Source organism: Argiope bruennichi, chromosome X1, assembly GCF_947563725.1.
Source record: "Argiope bruennichi chromosome X1, qqArgBrue1.1, whole genome shotgun sequence".
In the NCBI taxonomy this organism is placed as follows: domain Eukaryota; kingdom Metazoa; phylum Arthropoda; class Arachnida; order Araneae; family Araneidae; genus Argiope; species Argiope bruennichi.
In genome coordinates this window covers 97,637,630-97,658,545 of record NC_079162.1, presented here as the reverse complement: position 1 = coordinate 97,658,545, position 20,916 = coordinate 97,637,630, and the positions used below count along the sequence as shown (strand labels likewise).

Genomic DNA, 20,916 nt, shown 5'->3' with positions numbered 1-20,916 from the left:
AATTGTATAAAGCATAAAGATTTTTTTTTTTTTTTTTTTGTAAAACAACATAGGAAATTTGGCTAAAGTTAATATTTTCGCCATGCTGTGATTTCAGGCCTGTATAACTTAGAACAGCGTCCCTTCCCAAATGAAATTTTATATTAATATGTCCGACAACGTTCGGAAAATCTTTTTAAAATGATATTTGAAGCAATATTTTTCTATTTTCAAATGACATTTATGTAAAAATTTAAAATATCATGCATAAATATTTTATAATTTAAGTTTTTTTTTTATTTAAGAAAAGCTAGAATTTTTTTGCCCTAAATTTCGTATTTTTTCAGACACACTCTGTCAAAAACAAATAACCGGAATAATATGTCCTTCAGTACATATAATCTTGATTATATAGGCTAAGAATTGAAGCAAAAATTTAGGAATAACTCAAAATTCTTGCAATAATAGTCAAAATTTTTGCAATCCTAGCTTAATAATGTCCCCTCACTATTCGTTTATTTGGGTTCATTCCCTAGACAGTTGTATAAGCTAAATGTTTGCAAAATTTTGGACATGCATTTTTAACAATATTTTGGTAATCATGTTTGAAACATGAAATTTTTTGGAAATACCGCATTTTGAGATAAATGGGTTTAACATTTTGATATTCATTTTTCAAAGAGATGAAAAAAGTACTTCTCTTTAGAACTTTTCTTTCGTTTTTAATTTTTGTATATATAAGATAAAAATAATTTTGAAAAGGTAAAAAAAACCCCCAGATTTTTAAATAAAGCACTAAAAAGAATGGGGGTTGGGCGGGTGGATTAAAATGGGTTTTTAACGATCGCGTATACTTTAAGCAAGCTATAAGCTTTCCCATAGTAATATGATTCAGCATTAACACATTTCATATTTTTATATTTTTTACTTTCAAAGATGAACGTTAATGGTCAGATTGAGATTACAAACGATATGGGACTACGTTAGCAAGTAATCATTTATATGCTTTAAGCAAAGCAGAAGGGGAAAAATAAATAATGGAGAGTAGATGTAATTGATAAGAAGTGGTGATTGTACGAAATAACTAATTGAAAGTACACGGAATATTTTTCTTACTGAATTGAATTATTGTTATTTAAGTTTATTGCAGTGTTTATAATAATTGAAAATGTAAACTCGTCATTTAGTCTAATGATTGAAATGACAATTTCATTTTCATATTTTTTCTAATAAAGAATGAGTTTCGACCTCTCACCTAAAAGTTCAGATCTCTTTCTGCGTCAATCTGGAATTGATTCATGACCGTTATCTCTGAGGTAGGATTTTACATCTTATTAACTGAAAATAAATTCCGAGAATTTCCAGGATAAATCTATAGCGAAATTTAAAAATTTCGGGTCGCCTTTTAGGCCCCTCTTCAACCTAACCTTTAATGCATCTCTGACCGTTAAACATTGGTTTAAAAATATGTCTTCTTTACTAAAATATTTACTTTCTCGTTTACGAACAACAGAGAATATCGTAACCTTCAAAAAATTAAACTTTGAGAGTTTGGCGAATATTTTAGACCTCCTCATGTTCTAAAAAAGTAATTTTGAAATTATATCTGCCGGTGTGTGAACACATGCACTCAAAAACGCAGCAAGCTGGGAAAAAGAAATAGAGTATGTAATCCTAGCATAAAAGTTTAGATAAAAATTGTCTGTTTGTCTATTCAGTTCATGTGAATTCGATAACTCAGAAATGCTACTAGCTAGATGATGAAATTTGGCATATTGTTTCATCTCCAGAGTTATAGATGTGGACCAAATTTTGGACCATATCCATTACCCGACTAATTATCTATCTATCCGTTTATATGTGATCAAGATAACCCGAATACGCAACAGTCTAAATTAATTAACTTTATTATGTGCACTAAAAATGTGATTCATTGTCAAATTTTGAACAAAATCGGTAAAGAAATTAAAAGATGTACTAATCTAAAACGTGCATTTGATTCTTTTACTGAGTAACGAAATCAAGCGCTTAATGCACCGTGCTGTAGGAAAAGTCGATGGAGGAACACTCTTGCTGGTTCAATCTATAGTTTTCACTCTTACTTTTTATAGTGCAGAAGTCTGTCTATCTTTAAGATGATGTAGTGACAGGTAAGGGTTCGGTATTGAAAAGCAGACATTCTAGATCAAGCTGAAGACAAGACAATTCTTTTGATCTCGTGCATGCTAAATTCAACGCCATGGGTCTGATGTCCTTAATCTGATTTGGCGTGAGATATGGAGAATTGGGTTCCTGCTCATCTCACCCAATCATGAAGTCTCTTCCAAAGTATACCTCCTGTAAATTTGAATTGGGTACATTGATCTAATAAACAAATCTTGATGCAGATTTCTTGAAAATGCATTGTAAATAAAGGAGTCTCGTTTGCAGGTTCTTGAGAACGCGGTATCTTAGAAATTCTTTTCGAATTTATAAATAGTGATGAAAGGACCACTAAAAAAACATTTAAAAAATACCTGCTATTTCTAAGTCATTCAAAATTCTCCTTTTCTTTATAACACACTCTATGTGTTCAAAAGTATCCAAATACTTTCAAATTTTCGCATTTTTCCGAATGTCTTCAGAAAGGCTTGAGGGTCTTTTTACTTCGATCATGCAAAATAATGTACTTCATCTCATATTTTACCATAAAAAAATTTGGTCACGAGGGTATTTAAAGGATAGACTGGAAATAGATGGTGAATAAAATGATTTTGCCCCCCCCCCAACGTCTCATAGTGCTTTGCTACTTTCCTCAAAGGAAGATAAATTTCTTTAAGTTTTCTAAATTATTATATTAAATTCATAGATATGGGTATTTGATCACTAACATTTTTAAATAAAGCATTCAAAAATATTAAAAAATATAAGGTTAACCTTTATTTCACTTTAAATATAAGGAAAAAAAACAACAACAACCCATAACCCTACTTTCCTAACTTATATCCTTAATATAGTACTGAAGCCACATTAATTTTACTGTCATTTTTCAGGAAGTTTCATTAAATATTTAAAAATCCAAAAATAAACCCTATTTTTAAAGTTTGAATTATAATTTTTATTTATAAAATACTTCTTTAATTAACTTTAAAAATACGTTGAAAAAAAAAAACGTCCCTACTTTTTTTTATGAGTTGTAAATGATATTGTATTTTAAACATTTTTGATTTTCTAAACACGAAAAAATTCTTCATCCTAATGATGCTCCTGACGTAAGCGGATAGCGAGAGAACGATCATGAAATATAGTGAATATTACTCATTTCTCCAGTTAAATCTGAACATGCGCAGAGACACTCATTCCTGTTCAGAAAATTTTTAAGTTCGTTAACATTGTATGATCGTTCTTTCGCTATCCGCTTCTAATGTAAACAAATCATCATAGCTGAGTTGCCATCAGCGACATCTCGTGATAAAAGCTAATCTAAAAAGCCTTCGAACGATCACGCTAATTATTAATTCCTTGCTGTTCATTCCTATTAGCATAAATTGTATACAGCCTGCATTACATGCAATGATTCCTTTCCTCTTTCTTTTTTCTGACATTTTGAAATATTTATGAGGTTGAATGTTATAAACTATGATGCAACATAGGATTTTGTAATTCATTTAATCCCTGGAAATGTGAGCAAGTTATATTTCCCATCAAAAGGAAATAATATTCGATATTGAACTTAATTCGATGGGGCATCTGTAAAGTTTAAAAAATTCTGGTTCATATGCACAAGAAATAAAATTAAGAATTTGGCTTATTCGTCTCTCATTTCTTTTACCTTTGTCACATGATCTTTCAAGGAATATTATTCAGATCATGTGACCACAAACGGTCACGAAATGTTACCAGCCAGTGGGTATAAGGATTCTAAATATTTGGCATTCTTCAGAGTATGAACGATGACAGGGTTATTTAATTTTTGTGTTGTGTTCCTGTAACAATTCAAATTTGATGTACGTTAGTTGTGTAAACATGGTATAAATATTTGCGTTTGTATTTAATGAAAGGTTTATTCATTTTGCGTTGAAATTCATTTGATATTTTTGCATTAAGATAATTAAATTTTTAAAATGCCCACCGATTTCAACGATATTGTTTTTAGGGTGAGTTCCATTTAAATATTTTCTGTGAAATGGAATTGTTTGTTGGTGACTCATCATAACCATTTGTCAGAAAACTTAAGTTATCTATGTTTTATTTTTTATTTTCCTACTGAAATCTAAATCTTGAATTTAATAATTGTACAGCTGCCCTTGTGATTTTTATATGGATTGTGATTTGAAGTTTGCTGCTTGAAGTTGGTTTGTTTTTAATTCTTGATTTCTAATTTATTTGTGACTTATATTGTTTTGATATTAAAATGTTATGCCGGAATTTTAATTTTGATTTATGATACTGATGACTTGACAGTTATGATGTTTTTGGAAGTTTCCTATTTATTGCTGTTCTAGTTTTTGGATTAATAGTATAACACAATGTAAGTATCATATTACAAATTAAAAACATTTGAATTGGCAGCTGGATTGCTTTTTCAATTATTAGTGACATTTTGAATTCTTGTAGTGATGAATAATTGAAGATTAAGAACAAAATTTCTTTTCCTTTTCCTAGTTCCTGGTTGTCTGTTATGAGGGATTTAGTATTTATCATGATATTTAAGTTCATATTCTTCTTATCGCACATGTATATTGTAAAAATATTTTATGGTGTGTTAAAATTCTACTAAATGACTGATCGGAATGTTCAGAGGTTTATAAGATAAATTATTTTGCCTTTTTTATAGGTAAACTGAATATGGCTATTCTTAATCAAAATTTGCAATTAATACATCTAATTTTTTATGACAAGGAGGCTATATTGTGGTCCCACAATCAGATATTTTAATGTGGCTATTCATTGGAATTTTTAAAGTGGAACAATTCTTGAAAGTAAAGCATCCCATTTCTAAGTGTAATAAAAGCAATTATTCATAATATCATAATTAGTCTGGTTTTTTTTTTTCATTATTAAGTATAACATGATTAGTAACTTTTGTTATAGTATTTTTTTTAGTTAATTCTTTTTGTATAAAAATTCACAACTTACTATTATTGGAAAAGGATGTTTCCCCCTTCAGATGGTTATGATACTTTGAAAATGAATGTTTCTTCATATAATTATAAGTCTTGTATTTTAATTATTAAAAAGCTAGTATGGAAAACTTTTACACGCTTAAATCATAATGATTTTGAAATGAAAATTTTTATTTAGGAGTATTACTGTAAATCCTACCTGAAGACTTATTTGATGAAAAATTAGTGTAAAATTTTAAATAATGGAATGAAATCATAAGATAAAATATTTATTCTCTGACCATAGTAAATTATTTTACATATATCTTTTTGCGAGATCCTTTATTTTGATCCAAAAAATATTTCACTTGTTTTGAAGTTAACAATATTGGAACTTTCATTTTCTTGTATAGTTGTTTATTATTAAATTGGTACTCTTAAAAATATTAAGGGAACATCATTAAAATTGGTACCGGAATTCTTTTTTTTAGTTATATTGATTTACTGATACAACATTTGAATTTCGATTGTCATACATGTTCATAAGCTTAAAAATAGTTTATATGCTGTGTTGAATATAGAAATAGGGCATTTTAGTTCATCATTAAAGTATAATGAAATAAAAAGAGTAAGAAAGTAGCAATTTTAAATTGCAAAGCCCATTGATGCCATTACAGACAGGACCCCAAGTTATAATTAATTTTGCAACAATATATCTACAGAAGCTTTATGAGTTTTGTTGATTTGTCCAATAAATTATTTTTTTATTTTGTAAATGGATAAGTTATTTCTGTATGTATATATTTATATTACTCGTAAAATGCAGCTGTACGAACATATAGTTTTTAGTGCTAAAATGGTTGATCTCTTAAGATGTTAACATGTACAATCTCATTTTTATTCAGTGTTTTTTATGTGTATGCATATTTTAATTTGTTATATAAATTGCTTTATTTGTTATGTAAATATATAATTATCTATATATTTTTTCAGGGATCAAGTAGAGGTGAATTATAACTAATAATGCATCAACACAGACGACGCAAAAAAAGACCTAGTTATGGTGTAAGAACAGTAGAAATATCTAGAGGTAAAAATGGATTTGGTTTTACCATATCAGGACAGGCTCCTTGCATTCTGAGTTGCATCATAACAGGCAGCCCTGCAGAAAAGGCTGGCTTGCGCCCTGGTGATTTTTTAATTGCAGTAAATGGCCAAAATGTTTCAAAAGCTCCCCATGATGATGTTGTTCGATTGATTGGGAATTCTAATGGCATATTAAAGCTTCAAATAGCTGAAAACTATTATTCTGATTCCTCTGAAGAAGAATTCATATCAATTGTGAAGCTTAGACCAAAGTATCCTAATAAAATTCGAAATAGACATCAGAACAGTGTTTCTCGTGCTGAAAAAGTAGTGCAAGATTTACAAACTGGTGCATTGTTTGTTGATCACATCCATGGAAGTAATGTGATTGTCCCCCAGAAACAAAGTTCAAAATCCCATACTGCTGGTCTTGCTGGACCTAGTAGATCTAATAAGGTATTACTAGACTTAATCCTTCAGCAGAGATTACAAGATGGAAATAATAGGCATTCCTTACAAAGTCCTCTTTTACAGCAAACCACAGGTATAGCATCTGTTTCTTCAAATGAAAAATCAAAACAAGTGCCTTCAAAAAGAAAAGAAAACCAGGTTTTAAAATCTCGGAGTCATCCAGAACATTTAAATACATCATCCAGTTCTACTAGTGAAGTCTTTCATTCTATTTTTACAGAGCAAGATTTAAATAACATTTTATACCCAGCAATTTTCGCTTCTCAAAATGTAGAACAGAAAGGTAGTCAGGAACAAGCTATTTTAAAAGCTGTTGTAGGTTATTTAGGAACTATAGAGATGCCTAAAGAGCCTCAACTTCCCAATTCTCGACTGCAAACTATACGGAATTGTATTCGTCGTTTAAGAGTTGAAAAGAAAGTTCATACTCTTGTGTTAATGTCTGTGTTTTCAGAAAGTATTATTCTCATCAATCCTCAAGGTGTTACTTTAGCTGAATTTTCTGCGGACAAAATTACTTTTAGTGGTGTATATAGTGATGATAAGAAATTTTTCGGTCTTGTCACTAATCATGGAAGGAACATTGATGAATTTAGTGAAAGTAGTCAGGAAGAACCGGGATCTGTGAGTAGTTCCTGTCATGTATTCATGGTTGATCCTAAATTAATTCCTCATCATCAGCATTTGAAACGAGCCAAAGCATTTCATATAACATGTACATCAGATCCTGTAACTAATAAGTGCAAAGAATTTCCTGAATCTGCAGATAGTATTCTTCAAGCAGTAGTTGGATTGTATAGAAGTAAATTAGGACCTAATAATGATGTTGTGCATGGTTTGGAATTTCATGTAAATATGTCTCCTCAGCCTAGCAATACAAGCAGTAACAGTAGTAATAGTGACAGTGGAATCGGATTTCGAGATGAAGGTAAGTGTTATTTTATGTGATGTTTTTTGTTTCATTTATTACTCACTTGGCAATTATATTTCATTTACTATCTAATGGACATACCTATTAATATACATCACATACATAGTGTAAAAAAGATTATCTGGTATTTGTATGAAGTTATTTCAGGATGATTCTCTAAAAAGTAAATATTATCAGATTTTTATATATTTTATTCTTTTGATGATTTACTGAATTACAATATTTTTTTTCAAAATATGTGTAGTTTGTGTTCACATTCAGAGAATAAAAATGTTTTCTTCTGTCTTTAGAAATTCCTTAATATTGCTCCTCCTTCAGTTCCATTTTGAAATGCTGGCTTTTCTTTTAAGCCAAGAGTTAATATTTTCTTTTACTTTCAAGTAAATGCTTAAATGAATCTATAAGTAGAAGTCTGAAAATTTATAGTTTTTAGTACAGTAAAAGGGCTTCTGTAATATCTTGGTTCACATTTTTATAATTTAACATTCTTTAAAGCATAATTATAAAAAAAGAATGACTGATTCATATAAAAAATAATCTAAAAGGCTTGAAAATCATATTTATTTCAAAATTGTGCATAAAAGTAAGAAAAGAAACTTGCATTTTGTGACAAAAATACTAAGTAATTGCATGCAAAGGAAAAGTAAGAATGTATACAAATAAATAATGAAAAAAAATTAATGAAATTCTTATTTCCAATAAGAAATCTAATCTAAGGATATGGTTTTGTAAATTAATATGTATAAAAGGAGGTAACCTATTTATACACATTATTTTTCTTGTGTGAATACTACTTGTAAAATCATACATACTATTATTCTGTAGTTGTATTGTGTATTTTTATTTTTACTTACTCTTAGATTTTAGAGTTGCAAGTATTTTCTGCTATAAAAAATTTAAATATATACTTATGAAATATTGATCAAATAAATTTCCTTACTTTGGTATTGCACTTTGTTATGTGTTTTAGAGCACTAAGAAGTCAGTTTGTACCTGAGCTTTTGCAGTATATATTTAAATGCCACTTGACTAGTGAGGTGGAATGTTTTGTGAATAACTACTTTTTTATTTATTTGAGGCTTGGGTAGATACCTAAAACTAAGTACTATGTAAAAAAAAAAAAAAAAAAAAAAAGGATTAAAAATTTTTTTCTTGATCGAAAACATAATAATTCTAATTTAGCAACATTCATAAAGTAATTTTTTTTCTATTTGTGTGAATTCAAAATTTATTGTAAATTCCGAGGTGCATGTGTCTTTGTTTCTTATACTCTGCACATGTGTGAAGTAAATGTTATCTAAATTTAGAGAAAATTCCCTTCTGAAGCTATATAAGCCCTGATTGTGTCCCACACTCTCTTTTTCCTGCTTTCTTCTTTTCTATTCAGACTGTATCATTTCCTGGTCATAGTGTATCATTCACTGACCATTAATTAAGAAAAGTAATCTTATTCTCTTGAAAATTGAACTCTTTCCTTAATCATAAAGAAAAATAAAAAACCTTTAATTTAAAGAACTCACTGTTGTTGTTATTATTATTATTACCAAGAACATTTTATTTCAAAAGTTGACTAGATTTGATTTGTTTGTTGATAAGAAACTCCTCTGATGTTAACCTGTTTAATGTTATTCTATCTGTGCAATGTCAAGCAATGTTAATTTCAAGTCTTTCTATGCAATGGAAAAAATTTCAAAATATTGTATTGGCTCTGCATTTTGCTTTCTTGGACCCTTTAGTAGAAAACATTTTTTATAAACAAAGAAATGCACATACACATGTGTATTTTATAGCATTTTTACATCAAAATTTTGATAATATCTATTAAAAAATTATTATTAGGATTAAAATATATTAAAAAATTGCTATTGGGATTGAGAGTAAAACATTCTTGATTATGATATATAAATGGGCTGATTGGATAATTTACCTTTTCTAGTATGAAGCAAGAGCACTTATAATGGAATAGTAATTTTTAACGCTATTTATGTTATTTAGAAAGAATAATTTGCATTTGGAAGTAATAATAAACATAATCATGTGCTGTGAGTCATATAATTCGCAAATTCACTTAGTCAATAGGTAGTTTCGCAACTTGGAGATTATCATATTAGGACTGCTTTCAATGTCTACGTTATATAAATCCCAAGTAAATTGCAACAACTACATGCCACTATTACAGTCGCTATAAGCCAGACTTGAACACCATGGGAAAGAAACTTGCTCTGCCAAAATATTTTAACTAAAATAAATTAAGAAAAATGTGAAAAGGTTTTTTTAACAGTGAATTCCTTGTATGGCTAAAAACAAAAGCAAATAACATCAATTTATAAATTATAGTTAACAATTCAATTAAATTAACATTCACAAATATTACATAAAAATAAAATTTGTGATAGAGTCCCTAAACCAAACTCGGATATCTCGCAGTTAAGCTCCAAATAATTGCAACCAGGGGTAAAAATTACTGCCACCTTTATGGTTAACATTATAACTGTTCAGGGGAATTTCCCAATTGCGTTTTTTTCATTTACTACGGAAGTAAATATTTATGTAATTAATAGTGAAGGCAAAGGGGCCAGACGAGCTTTGAGTTAAGAAAATTGGTTATTATGCTGAAGATGGAAAGTCTGTACCAGAACTATCAGATATTGTCCATAGAAGTTGTTAATGGTTGATGATATCTTAAGATGTTTGAAAACCAATAATCAGGTGGAAAATAAGCCTAAGACAGCCCACGATAAGATTTTCAATAAAGCAGATGAGCGATATTTAATAAGAAAATTAAAGCAAATACATTCTTTAATACACCAAAGCTAGCTATTATTGTTGAAAAGGAATTATAAATAAAAATCCCATCTACAATAAGAAATGTGCCCCATGAGGCAGATCTTAATGGAAGAAAAGCCATGAAAATGCCTTTCATAAGTAAGTGAAATCAGACTGTAAAACTTAAATTTAGAAGGAGTGCAAAAATAAGGATTTGTTTTAATAGGGATTTGTCTTATTTACTGGTGAAAGCAAATTCGACATTTTTAATTCCCATGGCAAGCCTTGTATCTGGAGAAAATCAAACTAGATAAGGGATTAAAAAAAAAAAAAAAAAAAAAAATGAAAGCAGCTGTGAAATATAGTGGTGGATCAGTAATGGTCTGGGGCTCATTTTCAGCTGCTGACACAGGAACTCCACATTTTATTCATGGGAGAATGCATCGGGAGGTATACCTCAACATTTTAAAGGAAAATTTGACACAATGTGTGCAGAAACTTTCTCTTGGTAATAACTGGAGATTTTATCAGGATAATGATCTGAAACATAAAGCTTATTGAGTGCATCCCTGGCTTCAACATAATTGTCCTCGCATCATGGACACTCTACCCCTAAACCCTGATGAGATTTATCCCATCAAAAAATTATTGGAATACCTTAAGAAAAAAATGGGCAAAAATTTACAAAAATTAAGAAAAAGTTCATTTCCAATAAAGATGAATTGAAAAAAGTATTGTTGCAGGAATGAGAAAATATTGAACCTAATTTTTGTTAAAAATATGTACAGTCTATGCCTAAATGTCTTAAAATGGTTATAAAAAAACAAAGATTAACATACAGAATAATAATTCATTTGAAATTTTAACTAATTTTTAAAATCTTATTTGTCCGAGTTTGGATATTATTTTTGTGGGGGTTTTCCCCCATAATATTTGGTTAAAATGAATAAATTTATTACTTTTGTTATTTGTTTTTATAATTACAATAAACATACTATTGAAAATACATTTAACTATGTTTCTTATCAATTTTAGTATACAAATTTTGGCTGTATTAGTATCTTTTCTTTGATGTCTGAATTTGACTTGGAGCAACTATATGGTGTAGGAGTTTGCATGATCTGTATTATAACTGAAGTTGCATTATAAGTAGGGATTGCAATACCGGACCAAAATTTCAATACCGGTATTCAGTATTTTTTAAATCTTAATACCGGGATACCGGTTTTAATACCAGTATTAGAAATTTTAGAAAAAGAAAGAAAACACAGGTGTTTCTTTGTTTTATTTGCCAGTTTTGTTAGAGAGTGTAAATATCACAAAAAATAATTTGTAACTTATAAATTATAACAGTATATAATCACAAAAAAGTAAAGAAACATCTTATTTATTTAAATCAGAAAAAAAGTGTAAATATCACTATTCAGTCTGTTGTACTATTACAAATTTTTGAAATGTGATCTTAAAAAACATAATGCATCAATTGTACTGCCATTAAGCCTGAAAAGTAATTTTTTGTAAAAATTACCTGCTGTCGAAAACGCTCTTTCGACATCTACGCTAGTTGGTGGTACTGTTATCAATGCGCGATATACTTTTTCCAAATATTTACCTCTAAATCCCTCATCTTCAAATAAATCGATTTCTCGTCAGATGGTTTTGGATATAGCTGATTTCTGTATTGTATTTTGATTCTTTGAATTTTTTTTTTAATTTATCGCTAATTCTAATTTTTGTTCAAGAGACAATTCCTTTTGACTATCGATATTAGTGTCATCATAATCTTCGATAACTGTACCGAATTCTTCTGAATGCGGATAGGTTTGTGGGTAGAAAATTTTAATAAAATTTATAGAAACTTAATCAGATTTGAATTGGTTATTTTCTTTTCTTCTTTTTCATTTTTAAAATCAATATAATTATGTAAATACCATAAGACATTTTCTATTTCGGTATGCCTTTCTTCTGTGCGATTTTTGAATGTAATATATAATTCTTCAGATAGTGATGTGTACTGTTCTTTCAGTGATTGCAACATGAAATTTATTGTTGCATTAGCTGTTAATAAATTAGAATCTCTCTGACATAATGCCTCAATAGTCATTTTTATTGGAAGTAGAGCTGATATAGTTCTAGATATAAAGTCGAATTCACTATCTGAAAAATTAATGTACAGGTTTAAGTCGATTATTGCTTTTTGGATTGGATTTCTCAGTTTCAAAAATCGTTCCATCATTAGGAGTAAACTGTTCCAACGTGTTTTAGTATCTAATATTAAAATATATTCTGTTTTATTTTCAGTTAGTATATATTTTAGTAATATATCCTTTTTATAGGGGAACGTTTAAATATCTTAGCAATTTTTCGAACTTTAAAAATTATAGGAAACAATTCTTGATGGGTTAATATTTCATCCTCATTAGCAATATCTTCTTCAAAAATTATATTGTCATTATCTTCATTGTCAATATCACTCTCACTCTTACTCTTTTCAAAGTTGGAATCCGAAGTTTCCATATCCATAGTATTTGGATTCTTCTGTTCTTTATATTTTTGGTATAATACATGTATTACTCTTAATTGAATTCCATGTGCATAGCACAACTGCTGAATTAACTTTCCAACTTTTTTCATAATTGTTGCTCCATCAGTTGTTATGGATACAATATTTTCTTTCAGGGATAATCCATGTTTCGCTAATTTAGATTTAAGCAATTAATTAAGCCATTAATTAGTTAATTAATTTTGCCCGTTAGGGAGGCATAAAAACAAAAACGTATACTATTTTGCTATGTTCGTGATACCTGAACATATAGTGGAAACAATTTTAAAAATTTCTAGTAAATACCGAAAAACCGGTATTTAAACTTGTGAATACTGGTATTACAAAATTGTACAAATGGCTCAAAATACTGGTATTCGGTATCCCGATATACCAGTATTGCCATCCCTAATTATAAGTACTCTTGTTAAATAGGGTGAAAAGTTATTAAAACTGTTTATTTTTTTACTAAGGTGCTTTTTTTTTCTTTCTGAAGATAAAATAAAATTTTTGGGAAGTTAGATTTGCCTTAGTATAGGAATAAATTTTCTTTGTTTTGTTTCAACCTTTCATGAAAAGGTTGACCATAAAGGAAGAAGTGATGCTGGTTGCTGATTCATTTACATTTATGAGTTCAAAGGTTAAAAAAGTTTCTCCTGTAACAGTATATAGTATGCATGCTTGAATAAAAAATATCTCTTCCAGTGACTTAATTAAAAAAAAATCTTCTTTTGCTTGCATTGGTAAGTGAAAAAGAAGTTTCTTTTCGTAGACGGGGAAGAGGTAATTTTATGTTTTGGCTGGAAGTTGGTTTAGCTGTGGCTTAACCACATCGTTCTGTGGTTACTTCTTTGCAGAATATTAATTATATTTTAATATTTTTATCAATAAATTATTTAAATATTTTTACTGCATGTAATTTTAATACAAAAGTTGTATTTTTTAAAACCGTATGCTGGAAAATTTGAGTACTCAGTGTACTGTGGACTTACTGAATGTGAATACACTGAATGGTTAAAGCCAACCAAAAGTAAATATAGAATGAAATGTTCATGGTGCTCCAAAGAATTCGACATTTCTAATGTAAGAGAAGCAGCTGTAAAAGCACATATGAAAAGATTTTATTTAATTATCTATTTTCTGTGTTGTAATTTAAATTAGAAAACTATTGATTTATTAAAATGGATCTATTCAGAGAATTAATCTCTCATTTAGATTTATAATTTATTGTTTTTATATATTTGGTGCTATTTTGCTTTCAATATATATATATATATATATAATATAAACTGAAAGCAATATTTTTGTATCAATGTTAACCCAGGGAGTTACGTCTCCAAGATCTAAAGACTTTAAATATAAATATGATACAAATCAGGTTTCCAGTAGAAAAATTCCATTTTCACAGAAGCTACATCCAAGATAACTTGGAAGCTGATTACAGATATTTCAGAAATTTCCTTCATTTTCTCCTTTAAGAAAAAGATGTCTGCACCTCTGAAGTGCAATACATGCATTTGCCTTTCATTACTGGGCAAATTAGAAGGTGGTTGCAAATAAGTTCTTTTTTGTATTTCAATTTGAATAAATTTACATTTCTGAAATAAATGTCACTGTGTAAATTTGCGACAAGACCCTCTAAATTTGGAAGTAATCATATTTAAATGAATTTTGTAGATAGAAGCTTGAAACTTATTGGTGCATTTAAGAATATTTATGATGTATTGGTCTTTTTTCTCTGAAAATTTAATGTTAGTTACTTATTATCAACAACTACAGAAATCAGAGAATTTTTTATATTTGCCTAACTTATTTAAAGAAACTCAGCAACTGAAATCATGCCTACTGCAATTTTAAGGAAATAAATGATGAAATAGGATGCACTACTTTTGAGAACTCACTTAGTATATGTTAAGATTTTGGCGAGCAAATCTAAAGTTATTGAAGCATATTTTCCTTATTGCTTGATGCATCATGAATATTATAATATTAGAATTAAATCCAAATAAACCTTATTAAATTTTAGCTAATTATTTGAATAATCCCATTATGTCTCGTCTTTAAAAATAGTTTTATTAATATTTTATATACATTATGGGTTTTGTTATAGACATCTCAAAAAGAATCTAGCAGCTTTGGGTAGTTATGTATATATAATATAAGCATAATTTTGACAGATTTATTGAAGGAAGACTTTTTGAATGAACAATTGATTTTAACAAGGGAGGCATAACTTTTACACTAGGACATTGGCAGGATGTGTTCATTCTCATAAGAATACGAGAGCGAAAATAGCTGAATTTTTCCCTTTAGTGGTTTTATTACGAAATTTCTATAGGGATTTCTTTGACATGTGTCGACTTAGGAAAGGAAATCTTGGGAATTTTTGAAACAACTGCATAGGTGCCAGAGATATTTATTCCTTTGCTTGCAGCATGGGAAACAAAGAAAAGGCAATTTTTAGAGCACGTGTTGGGAATAAAAAAAGTAGTATTTGGATCAAGAAGTAATAGAAATTTTTTAGAATGAAGTAACATGGACTAATTTAGGATAAAAAAAAAGAAATTAATTAAATTAAGCAATATCATATATATATATATATATATATGTATATGTACAGAAGGAGTGCAAATGATGGGCCTGATTTTAAAAAATCATTTTGGGAACTACTGCACATATTACAATAAGCGATACATGAATTTAAAGAGAAATATACCAAGTTTTTTTCAGTTACAAATGTTCGATATGTGACCCTCTTGTTACACAGCATACATTCAGTCTGCAATCCAGTTCGTTCCAAACATTTTGTAGCATCACTTTGTCAATTATTCTGAATGCTGCACAAATGCATTCTTTAAGTTCTTGCAGCGTTTCTGGCATTGGTGGTACAAAATCAATGTGTTTGACGTAACCCTACAAAAAGAAATCGCATGATGTTAGGTCTGGAGATCTTGGTGACCATGTGATTAAAAGAAAATCATCATCACCTGCACACTCCATCCACTGGTCTGGAAGCTCCCCATTCAAGTTACTATGTACTTGCAAAGACCAGTGATGTGGGGCTCCATCCTGCTGAAACACAAAATTTGCATTGTCTTCAAGCAGTTGTGGGAATAACCAAATCTGCAACTTTTCCAGATAATTGTCACCTGTGATCAGCAAAGAAAAATGGGCCATACAATTTTTTCTGTGATATTGCACAAAAAACATTCACGTTTGGTTTAATCTCTATGAAATTGCACAATCTCATTAAGATTTTCACTTTCCCACACTCTGAATTTATGATGATTTACATGCCCTGATAAATGGAAGGCTGCTTTGACTGAGAAAATCAGTTTATTCGCGATATCTTCATTTTCCAGTTCCTCTTCTATACGAGCACAGAAGTTAAATTGATGCATTTTGTCATCTTGTGTTATTTCTTGCGTCAGTTGCAAATGATACGGCTTGAAATTTAATTTTTTTCTATAAATTGTTCCATACTGTTTACTGGCATCAGCTCTTGTAGACATCTGTGACTTTGAACAAAACTCTCCCTCACCCTGCATGTTGTATTGAAATTACTAAAGAAACCCATGCATATTCTAAGGTGCATAAACTCTTCTCTGTCATTGTTGCCATTTTTAAATTTCAATCCCAGCTGTCAATTAATGTGCTGTCATCTATTGATCAATGGAGTTAAATTGATGCATTTTGTCATCTTGTGTTATTTCTTGCGTCAGTTGCAAATGATACGGCTTGAAATTTAATTTTTTTCTATAAATTGTTCCATACTGTTTACTGGCATCAGCTCTTGTAGACATCTGTGACTTTGAACAAAACTCTCCCTCACCCTGCATGTTGTATTGAAATTACTAAAGAAACCCATGCATATTCTAAGGTGCATAAACTCTTCTCTGTCATTGTTGCCATTTTTAAATTTCAATCCCAGCTGTCAATTAATGTGCTGTCATCTATTGATCAATGGAGTTAAATTGATGCATTTTGTCATCTTGTGTTATTTCTTGCGTCAGTTGCAAATGATACGGCTTGAAATTTAATTTTTTTCTATAAATTGTTCCATACTGTTTACTGGCATCAGCTCTTGTAGACATCTGTGACTTTGAACAAAACTCTCCCTCACCCTGCATGTTGTATTGAAATTACTAAAGAAACCCATGCATATTCTAAGGTGCATAAACTCTTCTTTGTCATTGTTGCCATTTTTAAATTTCAATCCCAGCTGTCAATTAATGTGCTGTCATCTATTGATCAATGGTGGAAAAAACTTGGCATATTTCTCTTTAAATTCATGTATCACTTATTATAATATGTGCAATATTTTCAAAAATATGATTTTAACTTTGGGTCCATCATTTGCATTCACCCTTTATATACATATATATATAAATGAATTTTTTCGGAATTTTATGGATAAAAATTTGAAAATATCATCATCAGCAGGCCATTCAAAATATCACCTATTTTTGGAGGAACAAAGAGCTAAAGAAATTGCTGCCAAAGGCATAAAGAAAAGACAATCTGATTCGTCAGTCTCTTTAAGGAAAGAAATCTCTTTAAGGAAAAAGAAATCTCTCTTGGAAAAGGAAATTGCTGAAATTGAAAGTACTGCTATTGAACTTGCTCAACTAGCTGAGCAAACCAGAGACTTTCCACTGCTAAAGAAATCAAATGAGTTGCATAAAATTACTAGTAAGGAAATTGAACAGTTGAAAGAGTTAGTGAAATTTTTAGGAATAAACAGAAAACTTTTTTTTAATGGTTAATAAAATTTTACATTTTTTTTTTAAAATTCCAGATTTGTTTACTTATGTTCTTAACCTTTTTTCTATTAAGAAATTGAAATGTTAATGAAGTGGCAATGTAATATTTTTCTTCTTAATACAGACTGTAATGTAACCAAAGTATTTCAGATGTGGATTAAATTAGATTTTCATGACAAACTTGCAAAAAATAAAATAAAAATAAGGTACTTAGCTTTGATGTTAATGAAAAATATGTTGTAGTTACTTGTGGTATTTCTATTTCTCTTTTTTAAAATTGAATAGTATTTTTGGTCATCTTAATGAATTTCATTTTCTTAACGAGTTCCATAATCAAAACTACTATGTTAATGTTGGTACTCAAAGGTACTTAAAAAGTGAACCATAAACTGCTTATTTTTTAAGAAAAACTTTGACTACTCACCCTGTTAAAGAATTTCTGCTACTTGCAGATGGATTCATAGTGAAAAAGAAGCAATTTTACTTTTGAAAAAGTAGCTATGTATTCACATACATATCATATAATTAAAAGTTTCTATCCTGTGATGAGGCAAGAAAATAAAAGAAACAAAAACTAGATTTAATGAAAAAGAAAATATCACACAACAGAATTTGTAATTATATACAAGCATAGAAGCCAGAATAGAAATGTAATTTATGCAGTTCATCTGAAAATTTAAAATTTTTCTCTGAACATTTTTGAAAATGATTTCAATTTAATGTTTAAACCACACCTTAAGAATTCAAAAAGTATTATAAAGTATATCTCGTTTTAAGTTTTTATTTTAAATCAAATTCAACATTTTTTTAAATTTCAAAATTATTACTATTTTTTAAGAAACTAGCAGATGCATTATTTCTCATCTACTGAGTTTAATTAAAAAAGATTGATATTTGAATGGGATATATATTGTAAAATGCATGACTTATTTCATTTATTTTTCTAATGATTTTTTTTTGTAGTTAAAAACTTATAAAATAGTTGTATGTTTCTAATTTTTCTTGCCTTATTTTAAACTTCATATTTATATGCATATATGTGCAAAAATATATTATACACTAATGCAGGTATTTTGTATGAATAGATATAATTTGAAAATAGATACTTAGTCAAAAAGCAGCGAGGCAAATTACTTAAAGAGTTTTCACAATCTATTATTTTTTCTCTTGCTTTTTATATGTTTTTGTAACAAATCAGGAAGTAAAATTTATTGCATGAAATGTGCATTTGTCAAATACACATTTTTTAAAGTAATAATTTTGTTCAATGAATAATAAATATCGAAATGCATTTTAATATGAAAACTTCAGTAAACTATACTCTTTCTGGAGATGATCTGATATTTTGCATCAGACATAATACATAGTTTCCTAGATCAGTTATTGTTCATAATATCTTACTTTAATTTTAATATTTTATATAGTTTATTTAAAACTAAAAACAGTATTAATGTGTTATATTTGAGCTGCTAATTAGACAGCACATTTTATATAGTATTTAATTTTAGTTAATAAAAATACATAAAATGCTTGATTAGGGGAGAGTTGAGAGGAATGGGACAGCTGCATTTATGTCCAAGTGAAAATTTAGAACCTATTTCTAGTTGCTCCATTGGATAGAGTAGCCATAGCCCTTTGCTTGATCCCAATTGTTACACTAGCTATGATATTGTTTGTGTTTTAAACAGAAAGTCTGATTTTTATGCCTCAGAAGTAAATGCAAATTCTTATTTTTTCAATTTTTTTTTTCAGTCTTATTTTTCGTAAAATAAAAATATTTTTAAACGTATCATAAACTTAACGATATAGTATTTACAAACTAAAAGTCAAATTAAGCTTTTAAATGTAGCATGTTTTATGCGATATGCATTTTAAAAGAAAGTTCTGCTGAGGGAACAATGAGACATGCTCGATTATATTCCAAAACATCTTCTAAATAGCTAAATATGCTAATGATTAAAGTATTTAATTTTTCTTAATGTTGTTTAATAAAATTAGCTTTTAGGGTATTACAGTACAATAGTGAGTTGATATATATGTAAGCATTATTTTATGTGAAGCATGATGGAGTTTGAAGACAGTGAAGATACTTTTAATTTTGTGACGTCGTTTTATTTCATTTTGAAGAAGCAAGCATATGTACAAGCGATGAGCACACAGAGCGACACAGAAAAGGAATGAGGAAAAAGCTCTTGGACATTTTATCCTTGGTCTTATATAACCTATGATTTTGATAGGGAAAATATTTCTTTACTGTGCTAATGTATTATGAGATTTCAATAGGGATTTTCGTTATACGCGTGAACAAGGTAGGGGAAACACAGGGAGATTTTAAAAAAGAATTTGCTTGATCAGCGGTATTTTATCTCTTCACGCGCGGTGTGGGAAAGTTAGATTTTAGCTGATTCAACAATTTAACAAAGCTTCTCTTGAATTAATTAAGTAGAGACAGTGGAATTGGATCACGAAATAAGAGAATATTTTAGAATGAAGTTACTATGGCCTAAATTAAGATAAAATCTTGAAAATTAATTAAATTGAAATTAGAGTTAAAATATCATTACATATATATATAAAATGAAGAATAATATAAGAATTCTAAAATGTTCTCTTATTTCCTGATCCAATTCCACCTTTTTTATTTAATTATTGCTATACGAGCTCTGTAAAACTGCTTTAATCAGCATTTTCACACGTTCTGAGTGGAGGAATAAAAATCTGTCATTCTGAGCAAATTCTTTTAAAGATACCTTTATTCTCCTTTCCTAAATCAACACATATAAAGAACCCTTATCAAAATCTCATTGTAAAAACTACCAATGGAAAAATTTTGCTGTCTTCTCCTCATCACTTGTGAACGGACATCAGTTTCGTCATTCCTTCTAGTACATAAATTATGCTTCCCAGGATTGAATAATTTGAGTTAAAAAATTCATAAATTTCTCTGGCCATGAAACTGCTCAAATATATATATATAATGATATTTTAAAATCTTAATTTAATCCAAATTAATTTCCAAAGCTTTATCTTAATTTAGCCCATAGTAATTTCATTCGCTTATTTCCTTATTCAATTCCACTTTCTCTACTTAATTAATTCCAGAGAAGCTTTATAAAATTGCTGAATCGGCTAAACGCCGACACTTTCACATGCTCTGCATGAAGGGACAAAATACCGCTGACTTTACAAATTATTCTAAAAGATCCCTGTGTTTTAGATTGGCATGACATGGAAATCCCTATTAAAGCATTACAGTATATAAGACAGGGATAATTTGTTTTTCCCTCTTTTTAC

The 20,916-nt window shown here is 29.0% G+C and overlaps 1 protein-coding gene across 1 annotated transcript in view; it reads left to right on the top strand.

Moving 5' to 3' along the window:
• The first annotated feature begins 3,910 nt into the window (after positions 1-3,910).
• Positions 3,911-20,916, top strand: part of LOC129958391 (regulator of G-protein signaling loco-like) — a 59,477-nt gene continuing 42,471 nt past the window's right edge. Inside the window, exons 1-2 of the mRNA XM_056070857.1 lie at positions 3,911-4,115; positions 6,057-7,548. Of these exons, the coding sequence (XP_055926832.1) occupies positions 6,087-7,548 (1,462 nt within the window). The 5' untranslated portion in view covers positions 3,911-4,115; positions 6,057-6,086. The remainder of the gene's footprint in view (positions 4,116-6,056; positions 7,549-20,916) is intronic.